This window comes from Silurus aristotelis, assembly GCF_946808225.1.
Source record: "Silurus aristotelis genome assembly, chromosome: 22".
Classification (NCBI taxonomy): domain Eukaryota; kingdom Metazoa; phylum Chordata; class Actinopteri; order Siluriformes; family Siluridae; genus Silurus; species Silurus aristotelis.
In genome coordinates this window covers 8791109-8803498 of record NC_139595.1, presented here as the reverse complement: position 1 = coordinate 8803498, position 12390 = coordinate 8791109, and the positions used below count along the sequence as shown (strand labels likewise).

At 40.3% G+C, this 12390-nt stretch overlaps 1 protein-coding gene across 1 annotated transcript in view; it reads right to left on the bottom strand.

Moving 5' to 3' along the window:
- Positions 1-402: 402 nt before the first annotated feature.
- Positions 403-12390, bottom strand: part of ephb1 (EPH receptor B1) — a 331037-nt gene continuing 319049 nt past the window's right edge. Inside the window, exons 15-16 of the mRNA XM_083525614.1 lie at positions 10383-10538; positions 403-4196 (exon numbers count right to left, since the gene is read on the bottom strand). Coding sequence (XP_083381740.1) covers positions 4088-4196; positions 10383-10538 — 265 coding nt within the window. The 3' untranslated portion in view covers positions 403-4087. The remainder of the gene's footprint in view (positions 4197-10382; positions 10539-12390) is intronic.

Genomic DNA, 12390 nt, shown 5'->3' with positions numbered 1-12390 from the left:
GCAATATCCGGGAGTGGGTCATCAAGTTATCCGTGATTGCATTTCACAGCAAAATATACTTTCCAAAATAACTGTTGATTAAATAAATAAAATTCTGATATCAGGGTCAATTCCTATTATTACCCTGCTCTATTGAGTATGTGGTATTTGACACAGCTAATTTCTCTCTCTCTCTCTCTCTCTCTCTGATTCTGCAATTAATTTATCAACGCATACACTACCTACTGCTGAGATACACACTATCCCACACAACCCCTTTTTTTTTTATCTGACACAATGACAAATTGGTTTCATTCTCAAAGCTCATTGACCTCTTGCCTCCTGAAAGAAATATACAACAAGATAAAGAAACTTTGTTCCTTTCGAATAGAAACCATGAACATAACACAGTCACAGTGTGAGTTCTGGACTACCAAGATCTTTATTGAGTGCGTTTTTAGTACAATATTTCTCAGAAAGTTACAGTTACAAACTCTGACATACTCATTACAATAAACAGGTTTTAAATATACAGAGACACAAAGCAGGAAATGTGGAGCATTTCCCTTAAATCTATATATACATAAACGTGGGAACAAGTGTCCATGCCATGCTTCTAGTGTCCACGTCCTCCCTCTCTCTCTCGCACTCTCTCTTTCTTCCGCTCTCTCTCTCTCTCTCTCTCTCTCTCTCTCTCTCTCTCTCTCTCTCTCTCTCCCTCTCTGTCTCTTTCTCTCACACACACACTTGTATTTTTCTTTTACTTTCTTACAGTATAGGTGCACCAGGACACTCTGTCCTCTGTTTCAATCTCATGCACACACACAGCCTCACACCCAGACATTAAATTCTATTCTCCTGTATGTGCCCATGTGTGTAAGCTGTGCACGTGAACACAGACGTGACATGCCTTGCTCTGCTGTTGGCACACTGAAAAAGAAAGCACTGGTATAATTCTGCCAAAACTGCACAAAAGTTAGTGTGTGTGTGTGTGTGTGTGTGTGTGTGTGTGTGTGTGTGTGTGTGTGTGTGTGTGTGTGTGTGTGTGTGTGTACATTCCAAGCTAAGAGTGATAAATTTAGAATAAAAGCAGAAAATCCTAGTGTAACACACATCCACGTTCGCTTGGACATGAATCCATTGGCAGGACATGAGGATAAATCTCCTCGAGGAGAAATTCAGCATTGCCAACTTTTTTTATTTTTTTATTTTGTGTTTTTTCTTTGGTAGAATAAAGGGGAAAAAGATTGGAATGAAATATGATAATAACACCAAAAAAAAAAAAAAAAAAAACACTTTTATGTCTATGAATTGTAAAAACAGACCTAAAGGGACATTCTGGCAAAAATCTAAATCATATCTTATATCTCTTTCATTTTTAACTTTTGCAATTTCCCCTGTATTCCTATGTATTTAAGCCAGAATGCCTCTTAACATTTACATAACAAAATATCACTGATTGCTTTTTAGATTACCACCTGAATGTTATTGATGATTCTGTTCCTGCACTATTTATACAGCCATCAAAACATTGGTCCATTTATGCATCCATTTGCATCCTTTCACCCACTTCCCTTTCATTGTTTTTTTTCCAAGTTTGTAACAACAGTGTAACAAAGGTCTACAACATGAGTGGAGTGTGATGGTCAGATATAGTCAAATATTTGGCTATATGGTGTGCCATCTATCTTTCTTCATTCACCACATATCCACATATTATTTTTACCCTAGCTTACACCTGCACACTCATTTATACATACAGCCTTTTATCAAATTATCCATTCATCCATCCATCCATTCATCCAGCCATCCATCCACCCAGCCATTCTTTCATTCATCCACTAATTATTCTCTCCCTCTCTCACAGCAGCATATTGCAAGTCCCTGCTCACCAGACAGGCAACAATGTCCCATCCTTGTCTAACATCTCAGCTGCAAAGGCATTCCTGCTTTGCTTTTCTGCACTGAAAATGAAAGAGAAAGAAGTAAATAAAGGAAGGTGATCTCTAAATACACATGCACTGATTGCTTAGACACAGAACTATAAAAGCTCTCTTTGTGTTTTCATTACCCTCACCGCTGCTAATATTGTTCACGGGAAGAAGAAAATAGAGAGAGGCCTAAAATAAGCGTAGAGACAATGGGAGGAAAAGAGGGAAAGCATTTGCTTTCAGCAAACACACTCGCACCCTGAATCGTTTGCTCATTAACTTCTAAACCAGGATAATGCTGCCTTCAGCATCTCAAGCCTGCAGAATGTGACAATCCTCCCCATACCCCCATTAATGGGTATACAAGATCTTGCTACTTTTATATGGCTAACTATGGCAACCACAGAAGAGAAAGCACAAAGTGTGTGTGTGTGTGTGTGTGTGTGTGTGTGTGTGTGTGTGTGTGTGTGTGTGTGTGTGTGTGTGTGTGTGTTTTCTCAATTATCACTTCAGGAGAATGTGTCCATTGATGGGGCACTGAGCATCTGTTAGCAAAGGTTTTGCAGATGTACAGCCTTGCCACAGATGACCAGTCACTCTTTGCACCAGACTGATGTCAGAGATCTTGTGCACTAGGTTCATCAATGCTATCTAAACACATATGGTGATTCATGCCCTACACATTAACCGTCTGTTTGAGTGTTTATGTTTGTGTGTGTGTGTGTGTGTGTGTGTGTGTGTGTGTGTGTGTGTGTGTGTGTGTGTGTGTGTGTGTGTGTGTGTGTGAGACAGAGAGAGAGAGAGAGCGAGAGAGACTCTGATCATCCTAGCACTAGCAGACTATATGCTGATCAGTTCATTGTACATGTAAACACTTTGATTAGCGACTTTTGAAGACCCTGTTTTGAAGACGAACAGCAGTACAGCATATTTAACAGTGCAATTACACTAACATGGACGTACCAGAGAGTTTAGGTAGCAAGCGCGCTCACACACACACACACACACTCACACACACACCCACCTATCCATTCACACCCACAACCCTATGCACACACACACACACACACACACACACACACACACACACACACACACACACACACACACACACACACACACTGCTGTCCTTAGACAACTTCAACAAAAACAAACAAGAGAAACCCCGAAAAGCTTATAAAGAAAATAAGAAAAAAACGAAGAAGAATTAGGAAGAGGAAGAAGAAGAAGAAGAAGAAGGACAGAGAAAACTGTACAGTTAAGTGTTATTTAGCATGGAAACTTCTACAATATACAGCGTCCAGTCTGGTAGCCTGAATATTTCATATGCTTTACCCTACAACAATTAAATCACAATTTCTACTGTGTTTGGCTCGGCGACAGCCACAAATCTTCGAAGATCGTCCTTTTGGGCTCCGTTTCATTTCCCCAGGTTGATTATATTTAAATTCCATTTTCCTGGGAGTCTACCATGAGTCCGGGTTTATCCAGGCAATGCACACTGTGCCCACAAACACAAGCAGGAGAAAATAATACACATATGTATCTGTTGCAAAGCACCTTCAATATGAAGGTTTACTCCAGAGATATATTCCTATTTATTTTAAAGATGTACACACAAACACAGGCCGTTCGAGACGTCCTTTGGCAAAGCCAGCTGTCAGGTAGTGATGCTGGGAAGCAGAGGACTACGAGGTATAGCTGTATTTTGTTTCAATAAAAAAGAAAAGAATTATATAACAGCAACCGAAAAAAGGAAGTAAATTTTTTTCTTTGTAGTAGATCCTCAGTTGAGCCCACAGATTAAAAATCTTTGAGAAAAAGAAAAAAATCAGCATGATGATCCGTGGGGGAAACTAAAGGGAAAATAAAGAAAAAACTGTATAAAAATGTCCTTTGTATTTGAAACGGATGGAGTGTTTCTGCTTTAATAACAATGGCTGAATGGGATTTCTTTATGTACAGCCAAAGACAGACAGATGGACAGACAGACAGGTATCCCTGTTTTGTTTTTCTCTTTACAGACACACTGATCTGGAGTGTGTATCTGCACACAGCATGTCTCTTTATCAGATCAGGATGATCGTCTCGACCCTGGCGCGCTCCGACGTGCCAGTGCTCACCCGCTCCTGCACACTGAGCAGGATGCCTGGCCCGTCGACTGGCGCCTGCTGTAGTCATGCCAGAGCTGTTGGAGACTGGCACTGGCTCATCTGCATGGTCTGCACGTTGCTCAGGATCTTCTTCTGGTGGCCGGACAGAGTGACACCTATCCTCAACAAGTCTCTGTCAGAAAACAAATCCAAGACAACAGACATCTATGTTAATGCAGGGTCTGTTTGTGTTTGATTATTTTTACAAGTATTTATATGCATTCATATTATTACAGTAACACTGGCTTTATACTGTATATATAATGTCGTTCTTCATTTCCTGCTGATTTCATACATTGTACACTTGTTTATTTGTGCAATCAGCCATTCACATGGCAGCAGTTTAGTGCATAATATTATGCACAAACAGGTCAAGAGCTTTAATCAATGTTCACATACAACATCAGAATTAGGAACCATATAAGCTTGTTGGTGGCAGATGATCAGGTTTGAATACTGCTACTCATCTGAGATTTTCATGATTAAAAAAAAAAAAAAAGAAAAAGAAAAAACGTCCACTGCAAAGTGGTTTGGTAGTCAAAAATGCCTTGCTGATGAGAGGCGGTAGAGCAGAATTGGCCAGAATGGTTCAAGCTGTCAGAAAGTCTACAGTATTTTTAAATAATGACTCTGTACAACTGTGCTGAGAAGAAAAACATCTCATGATACATGAGTCAATCCTTGAGGCTAATGGGTTACAACAGAGAAACTGGTCTGATGAACAACAACAAAACATTGTTTTGTTTTCTTTCCATCTCTCAAATATTTGAGGAATCCCTAAAGAGTTACATTGAAAATGCTCTCTGTGTATTTTATGCTTCATTCAGTAAAATAAACCTAATTCAATGCATGTTATTTAGACTTACAACAAGCTGCCACTTCAAATGCTCACCCAGGGCAAATTTGTTTAACATTTTAACAGCTTTTGCATATTCATATGGGTAATAACAAGAGCAAAGCAAGCATGGCAGCAAAAAAAGAGAAAGACAAGCACAGATAGATGCTGTAAAAACAAACAAAAAAAAACTTTATAATACTGACATCCACAATGTAAGCGTAAGCTAGCCACACTCCACACTCCGCGTCGAGTAAGCTCTGACCCCGAAAGAAAAGGGGCATCCAGAGGACTCGTAGAAGGATAAAATAGCATCCACAATCCATCTGTTTTACAGGGAGGTATATGTACAGTGCTCACACCGAGCACAGTTGGTTCAGCTTTTCCTAGTTTGGGGCCTGGAAAGGCAGAGGAAGAATGCCTGGAGCATAACAGGTCGTGGGACGACCGAGGGTACCTAGGGAACATAAACTGGTCTAGGGTAAAGAAAGGCACTGGCCATGCCTGTAGTAAACTCCAGGAAAGAGGGGGCCACAGAATGGGCTTGAAGATTTCCTACTCTCTTCAGAAAGAGAAAATGGCCTGAAGAAAGGCATCCAAATGGTGTAGAAAGCACCATGCCATAAACAGGGCGCCATATCGCAGTGTACAACCTCCTCTTGGAGGGAGCTCTGGATTGGCGAATGGTCTCTACCACCTTGGTGGAGAGACTGGAGGGGCCACAGCCACAGCTTCCACAGATCTGGGCAGAAGTGACATACTGTACCGCCTGCCTGAGAGAGAATCTCCCAGGGAGGGTGTTCTAAAAGGGCTAACAGGTCCACAAACCATGGCCTGACCGGCCACTTTGAAGCCACTGGAAGGAGACAGACTCCATCCCGGCGAACTCCCGAAATGCAGTGCAACATCAGGAAAGGCGTACAGGCACAGCCTCGGCCCAAGGACTCTGTATCATTGCGTCCAGCCCTAGAGCGGCTGGGGGTGTCATAGAGAACAAAAGGGGACAGTGCGATGTCTCTCGAGTCACAAGCAGGTCCACCTGAGCTATGTAAAATCTCTTGCAAATTTGCTCCACCACCTCAGGCTGAAGTTGCCATTCCCCGGGCCCGGCCCTTGTCTCAAGAGGGCATCTGCTCCCTCGTTTAAGTGGACTGGGATATATGCTGCACACAAGGGGAGGTTTCCCCTGGGCACACTAGAGGATCTGATGTGCCAGCTTGTATAGAAGGCGAGATCGCAGGCCATTCATGACCGCTCCCCAGCCCATGAGGACCCATCAAGACACATATCGCTAGATAGTTTGTTATGGGAATCAGTTTCCTGAGACCTCCAGTGTGCCTAGAGCCAGAGCTAGGGGCCTCCTGAACGGCGGCAAACCCTCCAAGTCTGCTGAGGTACCGGGCGGAAACAGGAAGGGCATTCACTAGAGCTGACCGGGCCCTGAAGCACTGAGTATGGCAGGGTTAACAGACCAGCAAGCTAAAAAAACATAGATGCAAAAAAAGTATGCATCCTTTGTTTCTATCATGACAAACCAGTCCTCGAACCTGATTAGGAACATGACCTGCTTGAGGGTCATCATCTTAAACCTGAGTCTCAAAGTGAGCGGTTCAGCTGATGTAGATCAGAACAGGATGCAACCTTACATCCTTTTTGGTAACTATTAAGTACTGACTGTAGAACCGGGCTCTCTGTCTGACGGAGGGACCACCTCGGTGGCCTCAAGAGAGTATTTACTTCTTGTTCCCTTATGAGAGCCTGCTCGGGCTCCACCAGTGTGAGGCACACAACGGGGCGGACAAGACCCGATTTCAATCGACTAGCCTTTGTCTACAGTGCGCAGAACCTGCCGAGACACATCTAGCAGAACCTCCAGGCTGCTAGATCATCTCTTAGAAAAATCAGTCTCACAAGACTGACATCTGGTATACCTAGAGCTGGAGCTAATGCCTTGCACAGTATACTGAGGTGCACAGGGCCCCTTCCTGGGGAGTCCCTAGATGGTCTACAGAGGCATAAGCCCTGCCCACCAGTGCCAAAGTAGTTTAAAGGGACTTGATGGGCAGCGCTGGGGTTTTTAGGGATGACGCAGCACCCGGGGAGAGATAGCTAGCCAGCGTCTCTACAACCGATCGTCCCATGTTATTTATTTATTTATTTATTTTTTAGGGGGTTTCACCCAAGACCTGGACACCTCCGTAAAGGTCCAAAAAAGTAGGGGCAGACCCCAGAGTGAAGAGACCAACTCAGGCTGCAGAAAGAACTTGTCAAGCTTGCGGGCGAGCTTGCTGCTGGGCAACCAGCCATTTTTTTATTTATTTTTTCGTCCTTTTTATTTCTGTTATCTATCTTAAGCATGGCTCATCATAGCTTACTACCTCTAATAGCTCATTAAAGGGCACTGGGTTAGGGTTTGTCTCTGAGGGTCCACAGAGCTCCACCCCCCAAACCCCCTTCTTAGTGGAAGAGAGGCAAAGCTAAATGCTCATAGTAAGGAGAATAAACTGCCGATAGGCATGCTCCTGAACCTTGTGGCAGAATGCTAGACCGACTGAGAGCCCTAGGACCTCAAACATTTTTTCTGCTTTTCCTCAGCAAAAGTGGAGCCAGAACCACAAGGAGCAGGAGCACTCTCCTCAAAGAGTTCTCTCTGGGAGCGGAGCACTCGTATAAATATGTGAGTACAATCTGCGCAGCCGATTCCCTCAGGAACCGACCTATTATGCTTCCCTTCCAGAAAAGCGACACGGAGATTGTGTGTACCACCCCCCAAAAAAATGTTTTCCCCCTGATGTGGTCTACTATGTCAAATCAAACTGTATTAAAATACAATATGTGGCAAGTTTCCCTTCTAAACTACTAATGGCCACCAAGAACTAATAGCACAAAATATTGCTTTACATATTGTTTTCTGTCACTGCTTTGCATGTGACATAAATCACACTATTATTCCTTTTTTAAAACACCCACAAAACACTGACTAGGGTTATGTCTCCAATTAGGGGTCTTAGTAAATGAGGGCTTGTAGAAAGACAGCGATGGATCCATAGAGAAACACGCAGACAAAGAAGTAAAGGGAGAGATGCGGAAAAACACTTTTAAAGAACAATAATAAATAAAACACAAACAAAATAAATAAAATAAAACTCCCCCACACTCCTGACTATGGAAGCAGATGAAAGCTGTGTGTGTATGTGTGTGTATGTGTGCGTGTGCCTGCACTCCTGTGAGTCATTAAGCCTAGGTTCACTAATTCACTTCTAACAAAAGCAGTCTGCTCATCACAGCTTCTGATCTTCACAAGTGTGTCAAGAGACTGAAGAAAAATTGCCTCCCTAGAATTGTTTAGTGTCAGATGAAATACTTCATTCACGTCAGGAATGTATGATTACAGCAAGTTCCTTGCTTATGCTTGGCTTCTTCAAGCTTTCACATTTGAAAAAACTATCAGACATATGAATAGTTAAGGGTAATAGCAGGTTATAGTGAAATATCATTTAAAGTTTTTTCAAACTGGAAGGAAGAAGATATTTTCCTACAAACAGTAGATCAGTAAGGCTTTGGACAGTAATAATTGCAAAATGGCTATCACAGGTCACATTCTGTCTCCTGATATCTACTATCTGTTTACCCCTTAAACAGTCACACCTCAGATTGAAATTGTCACTGAAACCACCCACCCCACATGCAGTCTATTTGGAAAAACGGCTCTAGGAAAGTGTTTTGAGTGCAATTATAGATAGATAGATCGATAGATCACACATGCTCAAACTTGTTTCTTTCTTTCAGCAGTTCCTCTTATGATTTAACCTCACGCAATGTCAAATTGCCAACTCACATCTCTGCACTGTACTGCTTATATTACTGTCATTTCTTGCACTAGGCACGATTGCATGATAAACGTAAGGAATAAACCGAATTATTCTCCTAAAACCACACTGACAGGACATGTTTTTATCGGAAAACATTACAGTAGGGAAGTTAATGATTTTCCCAAAAAACGGTATTTAAATTTGAAATTTCCCAGTGATTACCAGTAATTACAGAAACGTCATATTTATTACCTTTATAGTTACTTTTTAATGTTGTTACATTATACAGTGTTGTAATTTAACGTGTTTTCATTTGACGCAAAATCCACTGAGCTCAGTTCCTGTTAGCAGTTACATTATAGAAGTTGTAACCAGTTGTTGTACATTGATGTTCTTTCGGCTTCTCCCATTAGGGGTCGCCACAGCGGACCATCCGCATGTTTGATTTGGCACGTTTTTATGCTGGATGCCCTTCCTAATGCATCCCTCCCCATTTCTCCGGGTTTGGGACCGGCACTAAGGCTTGTACAACCTTAATGGCTGGGGTTGGTTCCCTGACCGGGGATCGAACCCGGGCCGCAGCGGTGAGAGCGCCGCATCCTAACCACTAGACCACCAGGGAACCTTATTAGAACAAAATGCAGCTTGTTATTTTACAGAAAATGTCCTCTATATAAATATTACCTGTGGTGTACACCTTAAAGGAATTACGTTACAACGGCTTGTATCTAAACAGTAGCCGACCAAGAAAGTCATTGTTCACTGTCTTCCTCCATCCTTTCACAACTATTTCTCTTGGAAGTTTATCTTTTGGCATCGTCGTGCGTTTAAAAATCACTTGATGGAAGTTTTTTCTCCCGATGCCGTGCAACTCAGAACACAGTGAGGTGCGTTTTTTCGTTTCTGTTCGGACATTTCATTGGTCTAATGTTATGGGGTGCAGTTTTTTGGCTTGAAGTTTGTGAAACCGGGAAAAACCCAGAAAAAATTCAGAAATTAGGTGCTTTGTTGTTTCGTGGGAAAAAAGTAGCGGCTTATAGTCCGAAAAATATGGTATATAGAGTATCTGCTGTATAAATCACAGTGAAGGAGATACTTTTTAAACAACATTTTCGAACAGACCATACTGTTATTAAAAAATTTTATATAAAAAAAGTTTAACAGTGCTATGTGTTCATTGTAATTGATATTCTATGTAGACAGTCATTTAAAATAATTAAAAACTATGAGCAAAGAATTATCACATGCCAAATACACACACGACTGTTATTTATAAGATTTTATGAACCGTGGTGATGCTTTTTTTTTATGTGTTTAACTAGTCGTGACTAGATGTGTCATTTATAATAAATATAAATTCATGTGGTTAATAAATAATACCTTCTGTTGGGTAAATAATAAAATTGCTAGAAAGCAAAAGAATAATGCTGCCAGAAAAAAAAAAAAAAAAAAACACGACAATGTCTTCCCTGGTTTTTTATTCTATTTAGATGTATTTCTGAACTGGCAGCTTCCTGAACACTTCCTGAAAATCATTTCTGGCACATTCATTGTGAAGATAAGTGTTTCAGCATATATATAAGTCCAGCCACCTTGACTGAGCACTGGATTGCCCTATTTTTTTTTTTCCCCCCCAGTAATATGTCATGATTATAACAATCTATAGACTCACTCTGAAGTAATCTGGGCAACGAGTTGCAGGGAAGTGAAGCCAGAGTTCAGAAAATTGTCTCTATACTGAGACATCTTAATAGCAGACAGCCAGTCTTCCACTGAGCTGAAGGTGTTGAAGTCAGGAAGAGACCTGTCCAACAGCGGCTGAGACGGACTGTAGAGACAGACAGGAAGGTAATGGGTAAGATATTATTCAGTTCACAAAAAAAGACAACGCTGCAAATTCTGAACTTGTTGAAAAAGGGAAATAAGACATAAAATATTTCATATTATTAGCAGAAGGTCATGTGGTACTTTGGCTGACAGTATCAGAATGCAACACTATAAATAGATAGGGATTTTTTTTTGTGACAATGTATAATATATTATATATACTATATACTGAACTGTATATATGGTGAGCTATTGAATCTGCTAGTTAGTATGACTTTATGCTTCTTATTTATTAGGATATTCTCTACCCGTTTCACAATATTTCATAGTGTCATGTTTACACTGAAAAGAGTGCTTTTGCATTGTGGTTTTAACCATTAAGTCACAATTGCCTTGTATTACTTACAGTTCAAAGATGTAAATGTATCTAATATTAACTCGCAGTTGTCTTATATTTCACAACTGCAAGGCAAAGTAAACCTCAATAAAGCAATAAAATCATTCAACCCTGAAATAAAAGTAAGAATTGTAAAATCCCTCAATATTCACTTTGAATTTGAAATAGTCACTTAGAGATACAGAGGCACAATTGCATAATTTCTAATCCAAAGTTGAGTCGAATATGGAAAACATTCATGCATGTAAAAAAAATTATGTCAGTCAGCAATGGTCATAAATTACATACTGGACATACTATTTATACAAACCCTGTGCAACAGTGTGTAATATGCAGTATTTGAACAACATTAGCATTTACATATCAGTGTGCAATGTGTCAATATTTGAGGCATCCTGCACACCTTAATCTTTGGAATATGTAAAGATCTTGTTAATATATAATCTTGCTATGTAAATATAAAGTAAATGATATTTGTGACTAAATGTAAAAAAAACTACATTTGTTTGTCTATTACATAATAATTGTAAACAGTTGTCAGATCTCATCCCAGTCGATACTCAAGGTCCCACTAACTGCCACTGCTAATCAATATGGCTGCCATAGACTGAAATTACCATCACACAACCACTCTTACCTGCTCTCAGTCTTCCTGCTTCTGATTGGGCACAGATGTGCACAAATAGACACACACTCACACTTAAAAACAAAGCGTGCAAATTATTACCTTGTTTTTTTACATTTACGAAGGACTTTGTTGGACTTTTTTTTTTTTTTTTGTTCCTGTTTTTGATCTCATTTGTCCTAGTCAAAGCTCGTTAATCAACTGAATGCTGTTATTTTGAGAATGTTTTTTAATTCATCTTCCATCTAATTAAAGGTGTCATAATACATTTGCATTTGTAGTCTAGGGAGAGGGAAGTCTGGGCATCTTTGCTTAGACTGCTGCCCCCGCGACCCGGCATCGGATAAGCGGGAGAAGATGGATGGATGGATGGATGGAAAGAGTATCATAGTTTTGGATCATTTTTCTTGCTATAAAATGTTTGCTATTTTCCGTGTGAGGGCATTGACAGTTTATTGTGCTCTAAAAATGAATGCTAGCATTTTAGTGTAAAGTTTGTCTTGCTAAAATCTATTTATTTTTACTTTACCCACCAAATATTGAATTATTTAGATTTTAAAAACTGTGAAAAATACTCCACAAATGGTCACATGACTATAGTATAACGAATGATAATTTTTTAGCATTGTATCATACAAACTATTACTACTATGAGACCATATTATAGTGTATATTGTTTAATACAGAGTGTACAGGTAGACTACTAAAATACCTGTGCTATATGTTGTGCTATTGTGTTTGTTACCATAAAATGTCTAATCTGTGTATTATTCTTCCATTGTCACTCTATTTTTGGTGAGATGTTCTGATGTAGGACCTCAAACTGTTTGC